Raw genomic sequence first — 27,905 nt, forward strand, 5'->3', positions numbered from 1 at the left:
AGGGAAACAAAAGCGAAATGGACTTTTGGGACTTCATCAAGATAAAAAGCTTCTGCACAGCAAAGGAAACAGTCAACAAAACAAAGAGGCAACCCACGGAATGGGAGAAGATATTTCCAAATGACAGTACAGACAAAGGGCTGGTATCCAATTTTTGAATCTCAACACCCAAAAAACAATTAAGTAAAAAAATGGGCGGAAGACATGAGCAGATACTTCTCCAAAGAAGACATACTGTAATGACTTTGTATGGGTGACAGAGAGTAGGTAACGAGACTTACCGTAGTGCCCATTATATAATGTATATAAATATCAAATCACTGTGTTGTACACCAGAAATACAATGTTATATATTAATTATTCAATAAAAAATAAAAATTAAAAAACAAAATTAAAAAAAATTTAAGGAACAAATTCTTAATGCCTTTGAACCAAATTTTCAGTTCAAATTTCATAATAGTTTTATTCTTTGCATTAACTATGCTTATTAGACATGCGAACCCATCTAATCATGTAGTGAAAAGATACTTCTTTGAAGGAGACATTAAATTGAATTAGCCAATATCAAGTTAATGAGATTTTCCTGTAGGCTGAACTAAAATTTAGTGATCATTTGCATTTTCAAAGTACTTGGTAATAAATTTTTATTAAAACTGGGCCAAGAAAGCCCAAAAGGGGATAATAGGGTCCCTATAATACTATTGTTGAATAGGAGAGAATCCCAAATTTCCATGGAGGAAAATCTACTTAAGAAGGTTACTGGCTTCTACTCTAAAGGGTTGTAAAGGAGAGTGAGAGGATGATGAGCAGGCATATACCTCATTCAGAAGTCGTGTAATGGGCTTTTGTAAACCATAAAGCTCTATTAAAGTATTAGGTATTATTACATTTGGTGTTAAGCGGACCACGAAGCAACTCCCACATTTTAGAAAAACAAGAGGAAGTTAGAATAAACTAGACCATCTGGAGAGGTACTGTAATCACAATTGTACCTCACGTGAACAGGAAAATCCTGTCCTACACTGTTTACGAAGGAAGGCCAAGCATTCCATGCTGTGTTATAACCAATCCATACCATGAGAGACGTACTGGGTCTGAAGCAAGAAGAGAGAAGAAACAGACCACAAGGGACAGGAGCCGGCTAAAGTCACACAGACAGAATTCCAGGGCCAGGAAGTCAAATCTATGCCTGAGGAATTCCTTCTGTTTGAAAAATTAGAATTACTGAATGAATAGTAGACCAGAGACCATAAAGCCTTCAGGTATCGGGGAAGATCCTGGAAAGACTATTTTACCAGTGTAATTACCGGTGGGGATAGGCCTGTTCTTGGCCGGCCATGTCTTCTGATGAGGCGCAGGATGAAAACTCTCTACTATTTCTCCTGCCTTGAGAGCCAGGGAACTTTCCATCTTAGGACAAGATAACTGTTAAAAATCTCACACTGGAGTCAAGGGTAAGGACCATGAGGAGCCCCCGGAGCAGGAACGGGTGCTTCTGTGTGCCCCAACCTCGCTGCGGGAACTCCGGGCTTCCAGATCTTCTCGGGGAAGCTGCAGCGGGTGCAAGGAGTCAGGAGGCGCCCCTGGCGTGGTTAAGGAATCCGGGCGGCCTTCAGGAGCGAAGAAGGGGCCCCACTTCCTGGAGAAAGAATAGAAGGAGCATCCGTGGAGACTGCTCAGTAGTTCCGACAGACAAGACTACCCCCTGGTCTTTTGAAGTTCTGCAAAAAACTGCGGGATTATTTTGATGTTAGAAAGTAAGAAGCCGTTTCAAAGCCGATGAACAAAAAGATGGCATCCGCAGGAACAGTACAAGCAGAAAAACCAACGTCTCCAGGAACTAAAATGCCTGTCCAAACACATCAAAAGCCAAAGTGCAGAGATGTCAGAGCTAAAGAAGAACTACAAAAAAGCAGATGCAGAGAGGCTCCAGTTAGGTGTGGAATATTGGAAAGGAGGAAATCGCTAATCAGTAATCTTCCAGAGACTGTTGGCGGAACTGGGCACAAAGCTGGACTTGAGCGAACAGGACGACAGTGGGCTCCGCGGGAGCCAGTCCCCTCCCCTCTTCTCAGTATTCACTACGGATACGGGACACAGCAGTGCCTTCCACCAAGTGCCTGCTGTTCCTGGCCGGTGGGGGCACTCCGTCCCCTCCCTGTTTTTTTTTCTCCTGAGTTAAAATTTTCTCAGAAAACTTCAGAAACTCAAAAGATACTTAAGATCCTTCGTAAACATAACACCACTGAGAGAAAATCGCAGCTCGTATTGGACACAAGATTAGGATTCTGTGGCGGGTGTACTAAAGTACATCCCCTATAACTTTGTCAGATTTCTCCGAATATATTTGCTTAATTTGCCCTTAATTTTTAAGTTACCTAACAACTATAATTCTGAAAAAAAAACCAGTAAGAGTTCCTGCCTGTTAATCTTAAAGAGGGCCAAAGATATGAGTGAGTTTTTCAAAGTCATAGAGTATTCGTCAGTGGGGGGAAATGGGCAGCTGTGTATTTATAAGGCATGGATTAGACTGGAATATTGCAGGGTTTATGCGTTGGTGACTCGCCTCACTACATTAACTGAACTCATTAGTGAAACCAGGTTTTAAGGGCAAGCTTAATTTGTTTTTTAAAATGGGATTTTGAAACATACTTAAATGATCGCAGTTATTGGCAATTAATCATTTGGTATTTAAGGAAAAGCTAGTATTCAGTTCAAATTAAAACACTGTGGAAGTGAATTTTAACTCATTTATCAGGTGAGAAGGAGGAAAACGGTCCAAACTGGCCCAAAGAACCCCAAGCAATAGTTCAATCTTTATTGCTTATTATTGGCAGTGTAATTTTAAAGGACTAGCATTTTCCCCTTGTATTGTACTCATGTCCCAGTCCTTGGGCTACACCGTGTTCAAAGAACCTGTTGAAACAACACGGTTTGATTCCTTTACCCTAAAGAAATCTCCCTGTTGTTCTCCACGCTTCCAGTTTTTCCCCTCTGCTCTTAGGCACGTATATTCCCACTCCACCTCTCTTTTCTTTTTCCAGGTACCCCCTTTTCCCCTCTCTTCTTTCTTGGGCCTTTTCTGTTCCTCTTCACATACATTGCTTTCAGGCCATCCCTTAAGCTTCTTTTGTGTTCTTCCTTCTCCCAGTTGAAAAGCCACCACTTAAAGTATAAACCATCCAGCGATGTGAGATCTGCCTGTTCGAAGCAAAACAAATAACCGCCACCTCACTTATTATATGTTTAAACCGAGGAGCCATGCATATTTTACGTGTTGTCATGGGATAAATAGAGGCCATATATATATTTTTTTTAATTCCCAACAGGGCCTGCTTAAATTGCTCCTATATAGGATTTCAGAAACATCTTTCCTCCCTGGTGGGTCTGCTGCGTGCATAACCACGCTGTCCACTCGGTTGCGCTGTGGTCCACCTGCTGGTCTCCTCTCTGTTTTCACTTATATTAGGACTTGAAAACTTAGGTAGGAACAAGTAATGAGCTAATATTGCTTAAGACCAGAAACTCTTAAGCTACTGTCTATAACTCAGCTACATTTCCACTTAGAGATCTAGCCAACAAGTTGTCCATAATTCCTCTTGACAAGCTCCTGTTTCAGATTTACCTTAACTTAAAAGAATTCTCTGATAATTGTAGGAATCTGACCACATGGGTCAAACAGGAGGCTCTGTGCGAGGACCCCCAAGGTTGCCACCAAGGTAAGTGAAGTGTGGGAAAACTTGTAAAAAGTAAATTAAAGGGCTGCCTGGCTGGCTCAGTCAGAAGAGCATGTGACTTTTGATCTCGGGGTCGTGAGTTCAAGTCCCACATTGGGTACAGAGATTATTAAAAAAATAAATAAACTTTTTTAAAAAGGTAAATTAGAGAAAAACTAATGATTCAAAGACTGGACTCTCTTTTCTGTTACCAAAACTGAGAGTTGGGGCACCTGGGTGGCTTAGTCAGTTAAGTATCTGCCTTCAGCTCAGGTTATGATCTCGGGGTCCTGGGATCGAGCCCTGCATTGTACTCCCACTCAGCAGGGAGTCTGCTTCTCCCACTGTCCCCTTCCTGTTCTCTCCCTCTCCGTCTGTCTCTGATAAATAAATAAGTTCTTTCAAAACAAAACAAAACAAAACTGAGTGTCGTTGTTCTTAGATCTTTTAGAGATGCATTGAACTCACAAACTCACCCAGAGCACTAACCAACCTCTGGTCTGCTTCCCACGGCAGGTTGTAGGAATCTCTGCTCCTTCTTTCTTTTCACACAATTCCACAACTCCTAGAACACAGACATGGATCTCTATTTCTTTTCCTCAAGTAAATAAACAAGATTGCTTTCTGAACCTAAAGCAACTCCACTTCTGGAATGTGTACGTGTACACACACACACACACACACACGCGCACGCACACACACACATGCTCCCTGCTGTGAGAACCAGCCTGGATTTGGGAAGTATCTCCAGAAGGAGACAGACTTTGTGAGCTCAGGGGTTCCCTGCCCTCCTGAGTTCCAGGGCTCTTTGAACAAAAAGCTAAGATGCTATTGGAAGATGTTACTGTGTTGGAAATTATTTTTATCATAGCAGTTAAGGGAAGGCTTTCAAAATAATAGTTGTCCAACCCCATTTGCAGAACTAGCTTGCTTTATATTAATCTAAATTGGGGTTTTAATAATAATTCCTATAACACGAATATTGGAGTTTGATGTTCCTTTTGTAATTACGTCTAAGACCCCATAGATACACCTGATACCTTATTATTAGCTCTCATCTGAGACTTTGGTAGAAAGTGCTTAGTCTTCTGAAGTCATCATGGTGTGTTTCAGAGTAAATGGGGCCTTAGAGAGCTCATGATAGTAAAGCCTTGTTTGTCTGAAACTAATGAATCTCTAGTGCAAGATAAGAGGAAGCTGGAGCATCATGGCATTTCCTCTAATAATATAATGTTTAATGCAGCAGTCATTTGCTCAAAAATAGCATACCCTGCATGTTTTAGTAAATTATATTACACCAGCAGAAACGTGTGTGTGTGTATAATAAAGAGTCAACCAGGACCCTAATATTGATTAAGCACGGACTCACAGCTACCAACTTGACTTTCAGACCTGTAAATGGAAAAGCGATACCAGCTCGACACCCTCCTCACAAGGGAGCCCCTGAGAGACCACCTCCCCCCAAACTTTCTGCAGCCAGAGCATCCAGTAAAAAACTGCCGTTTAATCGGTCTTCTTCTGACATGGATCTTCAGAAAAAGCAAAGTAACTTGGCATCTGGACTCTCAAAAGCCAAGAGTCAAGTATTTAGAACCCAAGATCCGGTGCTACCCCCTCGCCCCAAACCAGGACACCCTCTCTACAGGAAATACATGGTAAATGTAGCTTTTAAAAATGTTTCTGGTCCTGAAGTACATAAAAGACCCATTATTCCTTAGAAAAAGATGATGAGACAAATGTGGAATTGCCCCTTGAGCGCCAAGAAGGCTTGAGATAAGTAGGCCAGAGTGAAACCTAGGTCTTTCCAGCGGGGTTTCCTTATTAGAAGAAATGCAGGAAGAGGAAGTAGGGCAGACAGAGATTGTAACCTGCTGTCTGGCTTGACCAAACAGAAACTGAAAAACCTGACCCAGTGGGTTATACCGATGGGAGTAGCTCTGACAGATGTTGTAGTTCATAACTTGATACAGTTTGTGTCTTACAGCCACCTTGCCCACAGACTAAAATTCAAATTGCAATAGAAGGGAATTCCTCATTAGAATGGGTGCATTCTTCCTCACTTTTCCCTTTTCTAAACCTAATTATCATGGCCCCTTTAACAGTCACCAGTTAGAAGTTTTTAATCGATAACTGAGATCATTGAGGTATTAATTCTGTTCTCTTTGAAGGTTTTTTTCCACTTTAAACATTTGTCCATTCCCCACGCTTGAAAACAGAGCTGATGTGCTGTCTCTACTTTGGTCAGGTTAGCCTGATAAAATGCAAAGCAAATAAAAAGAAGGGGAACAGAACTGTTTGCACTTTTTAAACAATTATAGGACAGTGGTTTCTAACAAGGATACTAATTAATAAGTCGATGTTCTGCATTTCCATCATTATGGCAGAATCTGTTTCTACCTTAAGCCATTTAGGATTTTCTAGTCCCCCTGAGGGAAGGGTATAGACAGATAAGAAATAGGTAAGAAAGAGGTAGTATATCCATTTTCATTTTCATTTAAACTGAGGAAATTTTAATGGCTAAAACCCAGGGATGTTCTTTGACTTAAAATAATAAACAGTGGTTGATGTATTAAGTACTTACTATGAGCCAGATATTGTTTGAAACACTTTATGCCTTTTAAATAACTCATTTATTCCTCACCCAACCCTGTGAAGTAAATACTATAATGATCTCTGTTGTACCAATGAGGAAAATAAGACACAGGAAGGTTGAGGAATTTGTTCAGGATCACAAAGCCAGTTAATGGTAGAGCCAAGATTTGAACATAGGTCAGCTGGCTCTGAGCCCATGCTCGAGCCATTAAACCATACTACAACAGTAGTGTTACTAGCTGTAAAGTCTACTTGCTTGGGCCATTCCATGTTCAGAGTCTCATTTAGTAAGAACCGCATTTTGCTTATGGTTCTTAGCATAACTGTATAAAACATTTAGATGTCTCAAGTTAATAAATTAAAAATGGTAGTAGAGTAAAGTGTCTCATTGTGAAATGATTCTTTAAATCTCTCATTTTTTCCATGGCCACCCTTTCATTAAATTACTAATCAGGAATCTGGTTACTTCAGGAGCCTGGGGCTCTTCACAGAGATCCTGAGAATCAGCACCACCCAACCCAGCCTTACAGGGCCACACATCCTTGCACTCTTGAGTCTTCGCTCCTGAGTGATCCAAGGACCCAGGCAACCTCCTTTATCCTTGTTGGAAGTGAGCTTGTGTGCTCACATTACCTGGGTATGCCTTTTATATTTTACAGGCCTCTGATCTGCACTCACGGGCCTGAATTTACCAGAGGCCGGGAACAGATTCTTCTGGCCAGGGTGGGCTGCAGATAGAAAAGCAGTGGGGTAGACCACGAAGTGACTGGGGTCAGACAGTGAACTAGGATTAAGTAGACCCTTGGTGTCGAGGAGATTAGGAGAAAATGAGATGCAAGGCAGATGGAATCAGTCAGTCAAGCACTACAGAGGAGACTCCAGCCCCCCCGTCAGCCTTTAGAAGACTGAGGACCCTGTCCTGACAGAGCTTGAGGTCGGGTGCTGAGCATTGATCCAGATGCCCAGGAGACATGGTGGGCCTAGTCCTGCAGAGCAGAACTTGCAGGTTGTGGTTGTTAAGGGGAACTTGGGGCCACATTAAACCACCGTCCTGTGGGCTCAACTACACCTCCCCAGGGACTATTGAGGGATCCATGAGAGTGGCAGGCCCAACCAGATCTAGAGCCTGAGGAAGCCAAAGAGCTGAGCTGCTGGAGAAGTTGCACTGTCCGCGCACGTCTGTGCACGTGTGAAATCTCCATGTTATCAGCAGCTTAGGAGGAGGTCATTTGATGGCGAATAATCCTTTTGTGGGTTTGTGTTTAAGCTGTCTGTGCCTCATGGAATTGCCAATGAAGACATTGTCTCCCAAAACCCTGGAGAACTCTCCTGTAAGGTAAAGTAGAGCTCTTTCTTTACTGACTGATTTAAAAAAAAAAAAAAAATCACTGGCCTCTGTTACTGCTTTACACGTTATTAAATGCTTTAGGCTCTGAAGATTAAAATGTGAAAAAGGTAATAATGTTTTATTAAATAAGAATTGCTGCAGAGTGTGGTGTTGTGCCTTACAGCGCGGGGACGTACTTGTGGTGCTGAAGCAGGCGGAAAATAATTACTTGGAATGCCAAAAGGGAGAAGATACTGGCAGAGTTCACCTGTCTCAGATAAAGATTATCACCCCACTTGACGAACATCTTAGAAGCAGACCAAACGTAAGGAATTAATGCTGTACGGCCCTCATATCACACATGGCAGCACGTTTCATAGAACTATTAATTATATCTCATCCTCAGGTTTTTATTAGCACGTTTATCTTAACCAGAGTTAAAAATGACGGTAGCGTTTTATTTCATTTTAAGAATAAATTACTTCTAAAAGACTTGCCACTGCCATGCTAATCACTTTGCTACAGAGAATGACTACCATGTGTTTAGCCTTCTTCATCTCATGATGACTTAGAGCAAGCAGGCCGCTCCGTCATTAATTTTCAACTGTGAGAGCTATTTATTTTTGAAATAGTGTAAACATGTTTACCAAAGTGCCACAGATTAGTTTTCTACCAGAATGGATAATTATTTTTAAGGGGGCCCTATAAATGCTAAGTCTGGCATTAAGAAGCACTTCCCTGTAAGATTGAAGCTTAGAGCAAGCCTCATTCCTCTCATCGTAGCTCAGAATAATGAAATGAAATGTAATCCAACAACCTCAAGTCACAGGGTAGGCCTAACAAATTTGCGGAGCCTAGGAGAATGCGGTGGTTGTTGAAGGTCGTTTGTTTCGCCAGAAAAGTAGCACCGAATGATTTACAGAGGTCTGTTTGTAAAAGAGCTTCTTAAGTTATCCCGTTAAGTTTTCACTATCTGGTCGTTAACGTGGCACACATGAAAAATAATAGCCACCTATCACTTAACACAAGGGGGTATATTTGATTGGCCATTTGTCCTGCTTTTCAAAATCTAGTCCAATTCTTTCTTCCCAGAAGGCGGTTTATCTTTTGAAGTTTGCTAAGAAACGTAAGAGATGATATTTCGGAGAGCAGAGAAGATATGTATGAAACTAGTCACCGCTAGGATACTGAAATTCTAAGTTTAGTCCGCATACGTAGAGTTCCCCTGTTGCTCATTTTCCCTTTGTTTTGATACAGCATTATCCATCTGTCCCAGCTGTCCTTCCTCTTTCAGAACATACCGATAGGTAATAGTGGGAGTTGTACTGCCAAAAAGCTTTCCTCGATAAAAAAACAAAAGCTAAAAAAAATTAGAAGTTATTCTTTTATAACAGTCCAAAGTTTTTTCCACTTTATTTTAAAAAATATTTTCTTTATTTAAGAGAGAGAGTGAGATAGCAAGAGAGAGCAGGAGCGGGTTGGAGGGGAGGGAAAAGCAGGCTGCCTGCTGAACAGGGACCCTGATGTAGGGTTCTGTCCCAGGACCCCAGGACCCTCACCCAACTGAGCTACCCAGGAACCCCAGCTTTTTCCACTTTAAACGTTACCTCCTTCCCCTTGTACCATAGAATTGAAGACACCCGGCCTCCTTTGGCCAACTACTCGTGATACCAAAATGAAGCCTCCTGTAGACTCTGGGTTCATGGCTTAGCATTACATTTTTCAGAAAAATAAAATTTACCTATTTGTAAGCCTAGTTTTAAGGTAAAGATTTCTAAAACTGAGTTCTACTCTCCCCTACCTTAGTAGACAGAAAATAGTGAACATTATCAGTTGAGGTTGAATGTCTCAGATCATGGTTTCAGTTCACTGTATGTCACCAGGCTGTTCTTAACCTCTAACTTCATTTTTTTAAATGTGAGAAATAGTTGTGATAACACCACAGAGGTTTCTTTAGAATTGATTTATTGTATGATTCCATTTATATAAAAAGTCCACAAGAGGTAAATCCAGACAGTAAACTAGTGGTTGCCTAAGGGCCACGGGGACGGTGCAGGGGGAGCAACTGCTAACCGGGAGGAGGTTTCTTTGGGGAGTGATAAAAATGGTCTAAACTTGGACCTAAAAATGGTCTAAATTCTCACTTTGGTGAGAGTTGCACGGTTCTGTGAATTTTCAAACTATGTACACTTTAAAGGGGTGGATTTTGTGATCCGTGAGTGATATCTCAAAGATGTTTAAAAACTTAAAAGAACTAATTAATGCATATTAAGGTGTTTAACCTGGTGAGTAGCACATAGTGAGTAAATACTGAATATTAGCATTTTTTATTACTCATTTGTGTCAGCAGTTATAGTCCTATTAGGAAGAGCTTTGGAATATATTCCATGTACCTACCAGATACCCACCCTGATGGCGTGGTCAGAGTCGTGGCCACGTGGCCAACCCTGTTCCTCTGCCCCTCAGCTGCCAGGCCAGGCCAGGTCTATGGCCTCATTGCTGGGGAAATCCTTGCATTGAAGACGGAGAAGGGAAACTAATTGGGAGGCTCAAGTTACTGTCCCACCTCATCTTCCCTCTCAGGCTTGGTAATGTTCAGATTGTTGGGCCCCTTTGAAGATTCTTGTTTGTGTTTGGTGTGGGGTAAGCCTCTGACTTCATTTTTTTTCCCAATAGATAGCCATCTAGCCTGACACCATTCACTGAATAGTCATTCCTTTTTCCACAGAGGTAAATCAGAAAAAAATGAAAATCATACAGACACACCTATAATAACTTAAGTGAATTTTTTTTAATTTTTTTAAAGATTTTTTATTTATTCATTTGACAGAGAGAGAGATCACAAGTAGGCAGGGAGGCAGGCAGAGAGAGAGGAGGAAGCAGGCCCTCCGAGGAGCAGGGAGCCTGACACGGGGCTCGATCCCAGGACCCTGGGATCATGACCCGAGCTGAAGGCAGAGGCTTTAACCCACTGAGCCACCCAGGGTCCCCACTTAAGTAAATTTTTTAAAGCCCCTCCAGACTGCAGATACCTCACAGCTCCTTTCCTGAAATTCTCATCATGCTTATTTAGTTAGAGAAAAGCACTGAGCAGCTTCCAAGAAAATATCAGTGTTACTTTGGTAAGCTGTCTTGGCCTAAATTAGTATTTATGATTACCTAACTTGAGAGAATATAGCATGCCTGGGGGGGGAGGGGGAGGTATTTTGATTGAAAGATGAGGTAATAAATCTACCTTCATTCAGTTCAGAAGTTTGTGAGTATTGAAGAGTTTGAAGTTATAACTCCAAATAATATCTTTTAGTTAGATTAGATGATGATGATGATAACTTATTCGTGTTAAACTAAGAGTAACAACTGCTTGCCAATGAGAAAAGGTCACTCTTCAACTTTACCTTCTCCCCTAGCCAATCTAGGAAGTTGGCTACATGAGTAGAGAGTATTGAATTCTCTTTGCTAATTTACTTAGAATTACTGTTGAATAAACCATTTAGATTAAATAGAAAATCCAGACGAGGCATGGGAAGTAGTGTTGTTGGCCTTCAAATTAGAGAAAGCATTCTGTTAAGTGGTAATAAATGAAATAGATTTTACTTTTTGTGAATTATACTTGTGTGGAAGTCATTAGCTCTTTTCATTATGAAAGGCAAGAGCATAAATTGCAGAGCTTTCTTCTTTTTCCATTTTAATGAAGATTCAACTTTTAAGGCTCTGTTGAAATTTAATACTGATCGTAATTTAAGGAAAAAGCGACCTTGGCAAGGTACACAGATCAAAAACCACTACTTCAGAGGAGAATGGTACTAGTTTAAAAAATAATAATAATAATGATAAAAAGTTAATTCCCTTTTATTTTACTCTCTTGGTTTCAAAAAAGTGCTGGGGGATATTACAATTGAGTTATTTCTCTCCTCCCTTGGCAAGGACACATGCCTTTTCAACTTGATAATGATTGCCTTGTTTGGCTCAGCTGTGTGGTTTGCATCTTGTACTCAGAATATAATTGTGTCAAGAGGATTCTAATGAGAAAAAAAAATGGTCTCAGAGTGACTGGCAAATCCAGCATCCATCCTGCACATTTCATTCATAGCCCTGTTTTCTCCCTCAGGATCCGAACCATGCCCAGAAGCCTGTTGACAGTAGTGCCCCTCATGCTGTTGTTCTTCATGATTTTCCAGCAGGTAAGCACATGAGTAATCAGGTGCTAGAGCCTTAGGATAGCCAGGCAGCCATCTTCCCTGAATTAACCTCTCAAGGACATCTTCATATTCTGTACCAGTGGAGTTCTGAATTGGAAAGGTCATTTTATCTATCACCCTGCCTTCAAGGAAGGGTCGATTGGACCCAACCATTCCAGAGAGCTTAGCTGCATTCCCTTGCCTTTGAAACTCCTGTGAGAGAGAAAGAGTGAGGGGAGGCAGAAAGGAGGGAGGGTTCCTTACAATGAACAAATATCAAATTGCCTACCAACTGCAAACTTTTAACTCTTTAAAAACAGTGCATACCAATTAACAATTATAATGAGATTAGTTCTAATTTAATAAGTGAAATAATTTTCAGTTGCAAAATTTGCACACATAGCTATTATTTACAAGATGAAAATATACATTTTTTGTAATAAATTTTTAGATACCTTTTATATCTAAGATTACAGGACTACAAATAAACTCCTGATTTATTTAACACCTCTTCTGATCTGCTTGGTAGACTGATTTTATTTTAGTGTGAGTACATTTGCTTGCTAAAGAGCTGTAGTAGTCCCTTAGTTAATATTTTGAGATTAAAATGATTTTTAAGCATGATTGAGAATAATAAGAATATTATACTATGTCTATAAAATCTTTCATTGTTCAATATGTATTCAGCAAACGTTTATATTGGCCCTGTAGGAACCGTTGGCCAGCATAGTATTTTTTTTTTTAACCATTTCCTATCAATCAATGCATGGTAAATGCATCTAATTTGGTCTTTAAAGAGGAAGCTCATAATAACAATATCCCCCCCAAAAGAATATATTTTTAAGTCAATTTGATTGAACTAATCTGTTCTCAGAATCACTGGAACATACTGCCTCAGTGGACAGAAGTAAATGTTACTTTGTGCTCTGCTTTAATCAAATCTGCAACCAAGAGAATTCATCATATACGTAATTATAATTTTATGTTACAGAGCAAGCTGATGACTTGCACCTCACTTCTGGAGAAATTGTTTATCTTCTGGAAAAAATAGACCCAGATTGGTATAGAGGGAGATGTAGAAACCAGACTGGCATATTTCCTGCCAACTACGTCAGAGTAATTGTAAGTGGGTAATGCTTGTTTAAATTTGTCATATATTCTGTGTAACTTGCAGTTTGGAAAAAAACGGAAGCCTAGATTCTTACATTCCTGTTCATGTTCTAACGTTGATGCATCTGGTATTTGGAAAATTTGAAAAATAAAGTTTTGTTTAACTAGATAATGATTATTATTATTTTATGTGGAGTGTACAACTTAATGCCTCAGTGTTGTCTGAAATCCGAAGGTGGGAAATGACTGCAGGTCAACACACGAACCAACTTGGAGGGGTGGGTAGGCACTAAACGATATATATTAACTCCTTGAAACTTTTAGTAAACAACAATTAAATGGTACCAGATAGTCCCAGAGGAATTTTCCCTGAGGTTATGGTGCCACTTACTTTCTTTGGAGTACATATCAATTTTGGTTTCTTTCATTCTTTCCATTCCCATTTATTTTCATCTTAAAAAAAAAAAAGGTTTGGGGTTACTAAAGTACTTTCATTAGAGGTAGTGGTCCATTCATGGTTTTTCACATAATAAATTCAAATCTGATTGGAAAAAATTAAAGTATCAGAATTTTTTACACCCTCCCAGCCTGCAGTATGTGAGTCCATATTGTAGAGCCTTCAGTGCTAGTAAGCCCAGATGTCTGTGAAACATGGACAGAAAATCAGAATGCCACTTGAACATTTATATCAATAGGAAGAGTATGACTCAGTCCGTAATATAACTTACTGATACTGGAAGATATCAATAAAGCTAGCTTAAATCATTGAGCATTAACAGCTTATTTGAAGGGGAAAAAGCCAAGCATTTTCCATTACATCAGAAACCTAAGAAACAAGACAAACAAAAACAACAGAAAACCTGGGGCACCTGGGTGGTTCAGATGATTAAAGTCTGCCTTCAGCTCAGGTCATGATCCCCGGGTCCTGGGATCAAGCCGCATGTCAGGCTCCTGGCTCAGTGGGGAGCCTGCTTCTCCCTCTGCTCATTCTCTCTCTCTGGGTGTATCTCTCTCTGTCAAATGCATAAATAAAATATTTTTTTAAAAAACTGTATTTTTCAAAGATAAATGAGTTTGAGTCTCTTGAATTCTAAAATGAGGGTCTTAAAAATTGTGCAGTGTATATATAGATAGAGATCTCTATATGCCCTGACTCTTTAGAGAAATCTTTACCACACTCTCTAAATTAATATTAAGAATAATGTTAGTTTTAGCACTCTTCCTTATTTTTCTTCTGCCCAATATGGCAGTACTTTAAAAAGCCCAGTAACCACAGTGAAATCAGTCACACCGAATCTGCCATTTTATTGGTATAAGTGCCACTTCGAAGCCTCCTGGTTTAAAAAATTGTTTTTAAACTTTCAGAATTGATCAGGAAGGGTGCTGATTTATTTCAAATAAACCTCAAAACCTTAACGTAGTGTCAGGCGTAGTGCATTATGGTCAAATATTTTATGACAACCCCGCTCTACTGAGCCTTGTAAATAAGGTATTCTGTAAAGTGCCTGCCAGTTAATAGACGCTCACTGAGTACTCTCTCCTTACTTCTTCCCCACTCACACTGAAGGAAAAGAAAATGGTCCAGAGTGGGGAAAAGAGAGAGAATCCACGAGTTTGATTAAAATTTTTGTTTGGGGGTCAGGAAAGTACGGCAGAATTCTACTAACGCTTTGAAATAGGCGGGCTGGTGCCTGAGTGCTTGCTGCCTAGTTTCTGTCTTCAGTCCTCCTCATCTGAAGCTTTTGACTTAGAGGATGTGGGAGAGAGAAAATTGAGTCTGTTGTAGAGCAGTATCAGTGTGCTTATTCCAGCAAGAAAGAGGATTGATTGGCGATTCAAAAAAGGCTACTGCGGAAAGACAGGTTACATATTTTTTTTTTTTCAAAACCCCAATTCTGGGTTTCTTACCTTTTAGCACCTGTGGTACAACTTCATCAGCTTAATACCTATGTAAATTGGCTAGTTTTAATCACATATTTCCTAATTACTGAGCCTTACATTTATCTTACTAAAATCTGAAAACATAAAATTGTTGCCTTGACGTTGTCTTTACAGATTGATGTTCCAGAAGGAGGAAATGGGAAAAGAGAATCTGTTTCATCTCACTGTGTTAAGTAAGTTTGATTTGTGTTCTTTTGCACAAAATGCAAAGGAGGCAAGCATTTATGTCATAAAGAATTACCAAACTTCAAACACTTAACATGTGTGATTATTCACCTTCTCAGTGTGTCTTTGTAATGATGAGGGTTTAAAAAGCCTTAGTGGTGGGGGGGAGGGGTGCGCCTGGCTGGCTCAGTTGGAAGAGCATGTGACTCTTGATCTCAGGGTTGTAAGTTCAAGCCCCATGCTGGGTGTAAAGATCACTTAGAAATAAAATCTTTTTAGAAAATAAGTGAATAATGGGTGCCCGGGTGGCTTAGTTGGTTGGGCGACTACCTTTGGCTCAGGCCATGATCCTGGAGTCAGGGGTTCCAGTCCTGCGTCAGGCTCCCTGCTCGGCTTCTGCTCAGGCTCCCCCTGACCTGCTGCCTCTCCTGCTTTCTCTCTCTCTCATTCTCTCGCTCTCTCTCAAATAAATAAATAAAATCTTTTTAAAAAAATAAATGAATAAATAAAAATAAAAAGCCATAGTGGATTAAAATTCTGATAAATGCGACATGCCGATAGAAGCTGGCAGGAGCAATGCTCCATGTCATGCAGGACAGACAGACAGCCACAGACTAACTCCTGCAGCTTTCCACACACAGCCTGGCCTGAGTTCGAGCAGAGACAGGTTCGTTATCTGATGCATTTTGCTTGGGCCTTCTGTCTATCTACCAACAGACTATTTAGAAGGTTCAGTTATCTTTGTCACTGAAAATATTTTAACCTTATAGAAATAGGAATCCTACAAAAACTGCTAGGCCTTTTATATTGTTTTGTTTTTAAGAGGAATGAGAAGAAAGTAAAGGAAGAGTTAAGGTGGAGAGGTCTACCTTTATGCCTAAAGACCTTTCCGTGAATTTATATACCCTTTTACGCACCACCGTAACTCCTTTGTGATTTAAAACACTGCCACACTGCAACTTTATATTCCAGTTAGAGGAGCAAATTAGTAGAATTCACTACCTGCTGAAGACTGTAAACCTGTCTTTGAATAGGTCAGACATAAGGAGATGCTCCCCAAGGACTTCAGAAAATAAATGCAAAGGTTACCACAAATAAGAAAACTTCTGATGTCACAATAGTTGAATTCTATCTCAGGTTCAATTTGTCTCCTATTTCTAAGCAGTGTTTACTGTGTCAGCAGGTTGAATTTAAAGTGGGCTTTCGCAGCCGTTGGTCCATTAACTGGACCTAAATTAGACTTTGATTGGTGCCGGGACCGACCTTGTCTCCTCAGGCAGTTGTGTCTCCTGCGACTGTTGCTTCTGAGTCTCCGACTGAGACTTCCTTTCTGAAGCCTTAAATCGAAGGTTTGGTATTAAACTGTGCCTTCCAGAGACACCGTTTTATCTCTACTTTCACCTTATTTTTAGTCACAATTGTAGATCATTGAAGGATTGTTCTTATTCTCAGAAGTGAAGCCTTTTTAAAGGTGATTACAGAAATCATCTTTTTAAAAAACTGCATTGGGGCGCCTGGGTGGCTCAGTGGGTTAAGCTGCTGCCTTCGAATCGGGTCATGATCTCAGGGTCCTGGGATCGAGTCCCACATCGGGCTCTCTGATCAGCAGGGAGCCTGCTTCCCTCTCTCTCTCTCTGCCTGCCTCTCTACCTACTTGTGATCTCTCTCTGTCAAATAAATAAATAAAATCTTTAAAAAATTAAAATTAAAAAACCGCATTAAGTTTACGGTTGTTACAATTTTCCCAGTTTCTGTTTTCTTCCAACTTCCTGGTTGTGAAGACCACGTATCCCTATAGACAACTCACGGATGAGTCACCACGTGTTGCGGTCTCCTCTGCCCAGCTGATGCCCATTGCCTTCTGCTGCGGAAGTTCCGTGCCTTGCCCCGAGATTCTCAGGGTGGACGCTCCTAAACTCAGCTCCTAAACCTTCTCTGATTGAGAGGGTTCGGATTCGGCCGTGGATTTCTGTGGCCCGGGCATACACCAACATGTAATGAAGTAAAGGTGACCAAAAGACGACCAGTGTAGACTGACCTCTCTCCATCCAGACCCTCATTTGGAATTCTACATGTACTCTGTGACCCTGACTTTGGCCTTTCTTCTTTACTCTTTTTGAGAGTGTAGGTTCATATCTAGAAAGTAAGGACTATCATTTAGAAATATAGCTTACTCTTTTCCACAGGAATTTTTAAATTATGCCTCGTGTATCTTGTTCCACAATAAACACAGAATACATGGTTTTTTGGGTTTTTTTTTATTTTATTTTATTTATTTATTTATTTATTTGACAGAGAGAGACCACAAGTAGACAGAGAGGCAGGCGGAGAGAGAGGAGGAAGCAGGCTCCCTGCTGAGCAGAGAGCCTGATGCGGGACTCGATCCCAGGACCCCGAGATCATGACCTGAGCCGAAGGCAGCGGCTTAACCCACTGAGCCACCCAGGCGCCCCACAGAATACATGTTTATTGAAAGACTGAGTGCAGGTTTTACAGCATTTTGAAAGTTAGTACTCCCTAGGTTAACCCACAGCTTGATCTTTGTTCAGGGGCCCAAGATGTGTCGCTCGGTTTGAATATATTGGAGACCAGAAGGATGAGTTAAGCTTCTCGGAGGGAGAAATTATTATTCTTAAAGAGTATGTGAGTGAAGAATGGGCCAGAGGAGAACTTCGAGACAGAACTGGGATTTTTCCCCTTAATTTTGTAGAACTCGTGGAGGACCATCCCACCTCTGGAACAAATGTTTTCAGTGAGTATGGAGAATATGGTTTTTTATTATGTTCTATCCTAATTCAACTAAACCAAATAATAGGATAATTCTTGAGCTGCTTAATAATTTATATTTTTTTAAGTAGAAAGAAAAATTATTTTTAAATGATAATAATCATTATTGGGATAGCCATTATTGTGGTAATCTCTCAAAGATCTGGCATTGGTGTTTTAGGTAATTAGCAATTGCTTCATATCAGAAATTGTAAAGAATCATAGACTATTAAACAGAAGTAGACTATCTAGTATAACTAATGTGTATCCTCCACTTCTCAGTAAAGAAAACAAGCCCAAAGAGGATGGTACTGGTCAGAGTTATCCAGAACATGAAGAGACTGATCTGGAGTCCCCGAATTTTTATTCTCTCTCTGTGGTTTTTCTCCAACATCTATTGCATCTCCAATAGCAACATCTAAAGTTTTAACTTTTTTTTTTTTTTTTCCTTAAACATAGGCACAAAAGTACCACCCAGGACCAAAAAAGAAGATTCTGGTGCAAATTCTCAGGTAGGCCGCTTGAATAGGCAACTGTAGTGAAAACTGCTTTCAACTCTGGGAGGAATATTAAAATCATAATTAACAAGAGAAAATGTTATAAACCATTTTTCAATTCATGGAGCAAATGTTTGAAGTAAATGGTTAGAAGGTTACTGTCTTTATTCTGTATAATAGAGCTCATAAAGATGGGTTAGGAAGACATGCAAACAGGGTGCCTAGGTGACCCAGTCATTAAGTGTCTGCTTTTGGCTTAGGTCAGGTCATGATCCCAGGGTCTTGGGATCAAGCCCTGCATTGGGCTCCCTGCTCAGCAGAAGCCTGCTTCTCCCTCTCCCACTCCCCCTGCTTGTGTTCCCTTTCTTGCTGTCTCTCTCTCTGTCAAGTAAATAAATAAATTTTTTTTAAAAGATGTGCTATTTTTTTTTTATAAAAACAAAGAGACATGATTAGAATATTCATAAAAGAGATACCATAAGTGACTGATACTAAAAAAAAATTTAAAGGGCGCCTGGGTATCTTGGTTGAGCATCTGATTCTTGGTTTCAACTCAGGTTGTGATTGAACCCCACGTGGGGCTCCATGCTCAGCACAGAGTTTGCTGGAGGTTCTCTCCCTTTCCCTTTGTCCTTCCCCTTGCTTCCCCGACCCCCAAGGGGGAAAAAAAAGGTTTTCTTCACAAAGATGGTCATGGTGGTGTTTGTATAATAGGAAAAAATTAGAAGCAACCTAAATATGACCATTATTCGGAGGATGTTCTGAGACCATGAATACTAGATTTATAAAGTAAATGTCATGGGAGGAAAACATATAGGGAAATTGAATATATAGCATAAAAGACTGACTAGAAGGAAATATATTTAAGTTGCTGTAAGGGGTGGGTTTTTTTTTTCCCAACTTCATACATTTTCCAACTTGCCAAATGTTTGGGAACATTTTATTATTTTTATAGTGGGAAAGAGAAAAAATATTAAAAATGTTATGCTGTATAATGTGACTTTAGAGTGTTTAAATGGAATAGGAATGTGGGTGATTGCCATTGTTTTTATGACCTGTTTTAGAAGAGTGAGCCTGATGGGGTCATTGTTTATCAAAACGTCACTGGTAATTGGGCTGTGTGTCTCTAAATTCTTTGATCCCTGCTCACTGATAAAGTCAAACAGGAAGGTTGGTGACTACAGTTCTCCAGAAGGAAATGTTCACATTAGTTGCCTGCATTTCTTAGGGGTTGAAAGTGCCATTCTTGAAGATGGGTTACTCAAGTTCAAGAAAAAGAGGGGGTTTGTTTGCTTATATTTTTGTTTTTGTATAGTAGCCTATCAGTTGTGGCAAACTTCAGCTATGCTAGGCGCTGTGTCCAGCGTGCAATCTGCATTACCTCATTCTGCCCTCACAACAACACTGAGCAGTACTAACATGAATCTGAGGCTCGGTTCTAGAACCCAGGCCTGTCTGGCTCCAAGCCTTTGCCTTCGCATTTTCCTCTCTTCACTGCTTGAGCTCCTCGAACATGGGGTTCCCATCCTGACTTGGCAGAGACACGTTTTTACAGAGCAAAACCTTCCTCTGTTGGATGTGAGGTAAAAGCATTCTTGTTGGAGCGTTTCCTCATACTAGCCCACCATGTTTGGGTCATTACCGCGCCAGCCTTAAAGCTAACTATATACCTCATAAAATTAAAAGTGTGAATAATGAAGTCCCACGTGATGGAATCTGATAGCCTGTGAATCAGGTAAAGATCTGGAATTAACAGACTGCCCATTCTGAGCCTTCCTAATTTAGGTAAAGAAGAGCTTTACTGAAAATTATATGCTTCACCAGAATTTTTCAAAGCGTCATAAATACTATACGTAAACACCATATGCTTTTACCTAACGTTTTTAATGTAACTCATGTTACAGATGTTATTTTAAGATCACAATTAGACGGTGCCTGGGTGGCTCAGTGGGTTAAGCCTCTGCCTTCAGCTCAGGTCATGATCCCAGAGTCCTGGGATCGAGTCCCGCATCGGGCTCTCTGCTCAGCAGAGAGCCTGCTTCCTCCTCTCTCTCTGCCTGCCTCTCTGCCTACTTGTGATTTCTCTCTCTGTGTGTCAAATAAATGAATAAAATTAAAAAAAAAAAAGATCACAATTAGAAAAAAGGTTTTGCTTAAGCATTGTATGTATACCTTAAAAGCCAAAAAGCCGCAAATCTCATCATATCTGTCATTTGGAATTCTCTTTTAAGAAAAAAGTTATTGGAAGCTTTTATTTCTGAAAGTTGGTAGGAAACATAAAGTCTTGGGTGATTTAAAGAAGCCTTCAGGCTTTGAAATCTTTAACCCCTTAGCTTTTCTTCTTTTTTCTTTCCCCCACTACTTTTTTAAGCTTTGTAGGAATCAAAGTCAAATAAAATCTCACATTTCTTACCAAACTTGTGGTTTGTAACAGGATGATAGTCTTTCTGGAGAATGGTGTGAAGCCCTTCACAGTTTTACAGCAGAGACCAGTGATGACTTATCCTTCCGGAGGGGAGACCGGATCCTGATCCTTGAGCGTGTGGACTCTGACTGGTACAAGGGCAGACTGCGTGACAGGGAGGGGATCTTCCCAGCAGTCTTCGTGCGGCCCTGCCCAGGTATGGCAACTGCAGAAATGACTGTTTCTCTCGAAGGGGAGCCTAAGACCTTTGGAAATGGTAGATATTCCTTTCCCCTCTGGCCATGCTCAGTTTAACTTGCTTTCCTGTATTTGAAAGAGTTGATTCATAAATGTATGCAAACTCTCTTGTTTTGGGGGGAAAATAAAGACAAAAATGCCTTCACTTAATAATGGCTAATTTTGTCTACTAAATGTATGCTGTCTAGTTTTATTCCTGGTAAGAAAACATCTTTTTGCGAGCTAAATAGATACAAAATTAATTGAAATTATTCTGTCCCAGGAATGAGAAGGGGGGCTTCTTGAAATGTTTGATTTGTGTTTTAGTCCAATGTCTCTCTCTATATATTTGGATTTTTGGTGTCTTCATAGCAGAGGCAAAAAGTATGTCTGCTTTGGCATTGAAGGGGAAGAAGGCCAAAGCCTTGTATGATTTCCATGGGGAGAATGAAGATGAACTTTCCTTCAAGGTCAGAACATGTATCTTTTTGTAACTGCATTAAATGGTTGTAAATTTTGAAGTGTCTTCCAGTGAAGAGGGGAACATTTGGGTGGAGTCTTGATTATTAGTCAGGAATGAACAGATCTTAGACGCTAACTCTAATGGATAGGATTAGAGAAGGTGAATAGGGCACATTTAAATTATCAGCAAGGCATTTAAGTACTTAAAACCTTACCGCCCCACAGTCCCCAAACAAATTCCTTATTCCTGGGCCTTGTAACATCTGAGCTCAACAATACTGGAATTTTCATTGGTAGCCCTAGTGAAGGATAATTCTCTCCATGGCCTTTGCAGCCTGCTACTATCATGTCTTCGAAATCAATGGAAGAATCAGATGGTTCCTGCCACAGCTGGCCACGGCAGCAGGCTTCGTAAAACACTGGAGTCTTGTCTACGAAGATACTGACTAGACTTTGGGGAAATGATCCCAAAAGGTTATGCTCCTATGCGAAGGCTTATTTATTTATTTATTTAAGTCATCTCTACACCCAACGTGGCACTTGAACTCATGCCCCTGAGATCAAGAGTCGCACAGTCTTCTGACTGAGTCAGCCAGGTGCCCCTGCAAATGTGTTGTTTTTGTTTTTTGTTTTTAGCAGCCTAAAATCCAATTTTACTTTACCAAAGAAGTACCTCCTCTTTTTTGTTTGTTCTTTTTTGTTTGTTTTTTAAAGAGTAAGAACAGAATATTTCCTCTGACCATGGTCAGAGGAAGGCACTCAGGACAGGACTTTGGGACTGTTCCAAGAGGAAAGAGGGTGGGTTTCCTTCAGTTGCCATCAGAGCAGCCTGCGTCAGATGCTGGGAAGTTCTCTATCACCGGATACTCGGCCAGAGGCAGAGTTGCCATAGAAAAAATTAAATCATCAGGGAGTGATTGGAGAAGATGAGACTTAAAACAGTGGCTACCCCACCAGCTATCAAAAACAAAACAAGGGAGTTGAAGATGATGCTGGGAAGTCGTGGAGTAAGGGGCATGCAGAGATAAGTCAGTAGAAAGTTGCTAACTTTCCTATTTTGTTATGGAGTTTTCCATTCTTCTGGGAATTTCTTCCTTTTCATATTAAAATGTCATTTCTCTTATAAAATGCTGTGAGTAAATACTATTTATTATGCAGAATTATAATTTGGTAACCTTGTATCAGTTCCCTTTTTTTCTCCTTAATTTCTTGGTTCTCAGAATCCAAATGTTTGGAAACCGTTGCCCTCATCTTTTTCTGTCATGGGAATCAGTGGCTCAAAGTTCATTCTTTTTATTGTTACGTAAAATGTTACTGCAAGTGAACAATCTGGATTCAAACTCTTTGGATGTTATTTTGGCCTTTGTTTAAGTTATGTCAGTGTCAATAACAGAATTCACAATATTCTCCAGAAAATAGGGTGTCTTCATTTTACAAATGACTGAATATAAACAGGGTAGTTCCTGAGTTTTTTTAGCTTAAGGGATTCATTGTTAATCTTTAATATTTTATTAAATATTCACAGAATTTTAGTAGAACTTTTTTTGAAAAAGAAATTTTCCTCGCCATCAGAAAACTGACATACATAGTATGTACGTATAGACCAGAGCCAAAAAAAAAAAAAAAAAAAAATGGTTTCATTTAACTATTATGTTATAATTTAGGAACCAGAAGGAACTTATTTATAATAGAAACTTTGAACAGCCAGAATTTTTACAGATTTTGGCAGAGTAAAGTAAATTAATGACATTTGATAGTCAGCATTTTCCCCTTCCATTTTCCATAAAGAAAGGCCTTAAATCAAACCATTTTTACAGAGGGCAGTGTACTAGTGCTATAAATAAAATCCATTTAGCCTGATAAAGATATTCTTAAAAGTAGCCAGGGTCATCCTGAACCATTATAGAATCTTAAGCCCAGATTCTAAGAAATGGTTAGAATCCATAAAGAACAAAATAGTTTCAAGAGAAAATTAAAAAAATGATGTCTTCATCTGTTGAGGAATTATAATTCACGCACGAATAAGACACATAGTCCCTTTGACTAACTTGATGAGGGTAAATCAGATGTTCTGAGTCAGGGAGAAGCTCTTTAAAGAATCATCTTTAAAGAAGCTCTTTAAAGGAATGAATATAAATTTGATTGTTAGACCATAGAAGCATGGAATGAACTAAATGGTAAAGGAGGATACCATTATGTGGAGGAATGAATGTACAGTTCAAAATGCTCAGGATGTTGAGAAAAGGCAATGATAAAAGTAAAAAGTCCACTGTAAATTGTGATGGCCATGTATCCCAATGGTTTGCAACACCAGCCCTGAAATCGCACTGAACTGGACTCCTGACCCTACCACTGACTAGACATGCAACCCTGAGGAAGCTGTTGAATCTCTCTGAGCTTCAGAGAGATGTAAAATGAAGAAGTCCATAAAAATATCTCTCTCATGGGGCGCCTGGGTGGCTCAGTGGGTTAAGGCCTCTGCCTTCGGCTCAGGTCATGATCCCAGGGTCCTGGGATCGAGCCCCAAATCAGGCTCTCTGCTCAGCAGGGAGCCTGCTTCCTCCTCTCTCTCTGCCTGCCTCTCTGCCTACTTGTGATCTCTGTCTGTCAAATAAATGGATAAAATCTTAAAAAAAAAAAAAATTCTCAAACAGCAAAATAACAGCATCCACCTCTAGGACTGTGGTGTTGTTTAAGCGAGTTAATTCCTGTAAAGTACACAGAGTAGAACTACCTATGGTAAACACATGGGCTCTCTTACCTTCAAGTCTTTGCTTAAATGTCACCTTTAGGGGGGTGTTCCCTGACTGGAACTAATGAGATGTGAACCCCACTTTCTGTCCTCTTGGGCCAGCTTATTTATTTGCCTCCCTACTCTAAAATGAGGTCCTTGGGGGCCTGGGTGACCTCAGTGGGTTAAATCCTCTGCCTTCGGCTCAGGTCATGATCCCAAGGTCTCGGGATCGAGCCCCGCATCGGGCTCTGTGCTCAGCAGGGAGCCTGCTTCCTCATCTCTCTCTGCCTGCCTCTCTGCCTACTTGTGATCTCTGTCAAATAAATAAATAAAATCTTTTTTTTTTTTAAATAAGTAAATAAATAAGATGAAGTCCTTATTCCTTGCTGTGTCCATAATACTCAGAACAGGGTCTGACACATACTGGGTGCTCAGGAAGTAATTGTTACATGAAAAATCTATATATAACATATATGACATCTAGGACTGTTCTTAAAGAAGAATTTGAGATTAGGAGTAGTGAATTGGGGGGCACAAAATGCAAGTGGGAAAATAAAAGTGCAGTAAGGGTGACAATGGTGAAGGAACGGGCTCTGAGAAGAGGCATATAAGCAGAGGGTGTCATAGGTCTCCATCATCTGTGTGGCCTATCATGTTAACCCACTGGGCAGATCAAGATCAGCGAGTGACATCAAGAGAAGATTAACCATGCCTCTTCAAGGAGGCTTCTTTCCACACTTACTCGCAATAGAAAATAATCATTCTTTGAAATTTTTGTCTTCTGACAGGCTGGAGACATCATAACAGAGCTGGAATCTGTAGATGATGACTGGATGAGTGGAGAACTAATGGGAAAATCTGGAATATTTCCCAAAAACTACGTTCAGTTTTTACAAGTCAGCTAAAGGTGAAGATTGACTGTGTTCTTTGGCATAAGCACTCACTTGAACTATTACTTTGACTATCAGATACGTTTTTGCACTATTTTTGTAAACTGAAAGAAATATCTGTGCTCTACATGGTACACTAGAATTTTCTGAAAGCAGAATATGTCCAGGTTTTGTAGTCCGCTTTCATTCACAGTAGAAACATGCACGGGGAAACCCGTGAACCACCCTGGTATCCTACCAGGGAGGACCTCTGGTGGGATCAGCAAGGCAGGTACACACTTCCCCCAGGGAAAGCGTCAGGTGGCGTGGCGGCATGGGGAGGCTTATGAGCAGAGGTTGCACTTTGACATCTTGACCTCAACACCAGGAAATTAACCATGCTTCTTCATTTTTCACTTTAGTTTAAAAAGAGGACATTTGGTAATTTGATATTCTCTGTGCTGTAACTGTCAGGACATGGTTGGTAATCTAAATTTCATTTTTGACATTCAAATTAGTTCTAACCATTTAAGCCCATTATCCTTATTACCAGGGCAAATCTTTGCTTCCGGTGGGGCAGTCTATTAACTAGCTGGAGCCTTTATAAGCACTTGGTAAATCAGCTCGTGCTTATCAAATGCTTCTTTTGTTACTAAGTATTTTTCCCTTTGTCCAAGGATTTAAAGGGGGTTAGAATTTGATGTATCTTAGTCAAAAGAACCAAAACCATCCTGAAATGCCTTGCTAATACAACTAACCCTTCCACATACCGGCCACACCTTCTTTCTTCCATGTATACTTCATGCTAACAGGGTTATTATAAAGCACATTTTCTGAATCTGCAATCATTCTTTTGACAATTACTGGTACCCAAAGAAAAATTCATTTTCTTTGTGTTACCCCAGTAATACATAAAAACCTGTGTCTTGTTATAGTGGTACATTATGAATCACATATATCTCAGAATACAGAGCAACTGTTAAGACAGAAAACGCCAGACCCCCACAGCTCGTTTCTTCCTTATAATCAGAATGAAAAATAACTGAAGAAGACCCAAGGCTGATAATTCTTTGGGTTTTTGTCCCCAGTTTATTCCTGCGCAAATTATTAGTGTAAATTAAAAAAAACACTTTCCTGCTATCCATTTGTTATGCATTCCAGACTTAAGATAAAAGTGGTTCTTTACGTGATTGAATCAATTACAGTTTATGGGCTCAAGCCAAATAGGTCGAAGACAATCTTCCAGACAGATCAATGGAATAGAATTTCACTGGAAATGTAAAACACTTCCCCAACAGCCCTCACGGTTTTCTTCCATTTTTGAGAAGAGTTTCATATGCTTGGCCACTTTTTAGCTTTTGTCATTGTTTCCCACTGTCCAAAAAGTTTGGCAGCCAGTTGTCAACAATTATTTGAAAGCTCGTTCTGTATGGGAGGAGATGTTTACTTTGTCTTTGATAGAACTTCATTTTTCAGTTACATGGTTATAATTGATTTTGGAGTAGGGGAGCTATTTTTCATACATTTTGGTTAGAGGACATTATAAAGAAAACTTGTCAAATCTCACTTAAGAGTAATTTCATGAGAAATGAATGACTTAGAGTATTATCTCAAGTAAATTCTTATTTGCAGTAAGGTGCACAACAGCTGGAAGTGGGGGATGTGTCTGGAATAGGACATGAGGTATATTATTTTGCCTATAATTGTGACATCATATATCAAAGATCGTGAAAGCCTAGCTTTATTGGAGAAAAATATCCCTCTTAAATTTTGGCCTTGTGTTAGCAGAATGATAAGTGCAATAGTTGTAAATCTACTTGACACTATAATAAACTGAAATGAACTTTTCAAAGTCCTTTTCTCATACTAGACTGAATTTTTTGAGAGTGGAGATGATACCTTTGTGTCTCCAGCCCTTTGCACCATACAGGGCTCAATAAACGGTTGAGTGGGTTGGTTGGTTGGTTGGTTGGTTGGTTGGTTGGTTGGTTGGTTGGTTGGATAATTGGTAGATTGGTTGGTTGGATGGAAAGATTTCACACACAGCAGTACTATCTTGGATACACCAAGATCTAATATCTTACCTCTTTAACTTGTTGACAAAAGTTTTTATTGAAACAAAATTCTGTTTTGTATCATTTCACTCCTTCAAGGCACCTTTTTTGCTTGCCACTTACTACCCACTCAACTGACAAGAGGCCAGGATGTTGCTCAGGATGGGTTTTCATAGGTACCTCCTTATTCTCTGTATTGATTGAACCTAATTTTTATACTCCGTGAATTTCATAGGGGAGAAATAAGAATGTATTACTTTTCCTTTCCATAATTTTAGATGAAATCTGATAGTGTACATCCAAAGCCTACTCAAACTAGAATCTTCAAATCCTTTGTCGTTAGTGGGTTGAAACTAGAGAAGTCATTTAATACATTATTCTCATCCTTTTGAAATACTTAAAGTAGATTTTTTTTAAAAAAGATGTCCTTGTTTACATAGCTGAGCGGGGTGGGGGGTAATGCAATGTATCTGTCATTGTGCTTGTGGAAATCACAGGTTTTTAAATATAGCCTGAAACATTCATAGTGAAAAACCATCAGTCTTTGTCAAGATTTTTTGTTAGAACTAGCACTCGAAAAAAACACAATACTCTTCTATAGTATTTGTTATCCATCAACTCTTAAAGGTAATTTTTTTGGTTTTTATTCAGTTTCTTAGGCCTAGATACATATATCTAGAGAAATATTGATGGATATTTGGGCTAATTATAATAGGAGATATTCATTATAATCATTAATGGTTTATTCCTTTTTATGGTTAATTCCTTTTAATTAATGCCAGATGCACATGGGCCTTATGATTCATAACTCAATGCCGTTTTGAATACTTAAGAGCGAATTTTTTCAGAACTA

The 27,905-nt window shown here is 39.8% G+C and overlaps 1 protein-coding gene across 1 annotated transcript in view; it reads left to right on the plus strand.

The window, feature by feature from the left end:
• Positions 1 to 26,850, plus strand: part of LOC111154298 (SH3 domain containing 19) — a 49,368-nt gene extending 22,518 nt beyond the window's left edge. Inside the window, exons 8-19 of the mRNA XM_022513808.1 lie at positions 3,658 to 3,719; positions 5,107 to 5,371; positions 7,576 to 7,644; positions 7,820 to 7,960; positions 11,744 to 11,816; positions 12,805 to 12,935; positions 14,979 to 15,037; positions 17,579 to 17,781; positions 18,255 to 18,307; positions 20,727 to 20,913; positions 21,306 to 21,403; positions 24,918 to 26,850. Coding sequence (XP_022369516.1) covers positions 3,658 to 3,719; positions 5,107 to 5,371; positions 7,576 to 7,644; positions 7,820 to 7,960; positions 11,744 to 11,816; positions 12,805 to 12,935; positions 14,979 to 15,037; positions 17,579 to 17,781; positions 18,255 to 18,307; positions 20,727 to 20,913; positions 21,306 to 21,403; positions 24,918 to 25,034 — 1,458 coding nt within the window. The 3' untranslated portion in view covers positions 25,035 to 26,850. The remainder of the gene's footprint in view (positions 1 to 3,657; positions 3,720 to 5,106; positions 5,372 to 7,575; positions 7,645 to 7,819; positions 7,961 to 11,743; positions 11,817 to 12,804; positions 12,936 to 14,978; positions 15,038 to 17,578; positions 17,782 to 18,254; positions 18,308 to 20,726; positions 20,914 to 21,305; positions 21,404 to 24,917) is intronic.
• The last annotated feature ends 1,055 nt before the right edge of the window (positions 26,851 to 27,905 follow it).

This window comes from Enhydra lutris, unplaced genomic scaffold (assembly GCF_002288905.1).
Source record: "Enhydra lutris kenyoni isolate GAN:26980312 unplaced genomic scaffold, ASM228890v2 scaffoldscaffold3, whole genome shotgun sequence".
NCBI classification, from domain to species: Eukaryota; Metazoa; Chordata; class Mammalia; order Carnivora; family Mustelidae; genus Enhydra; species Enhydra lutris.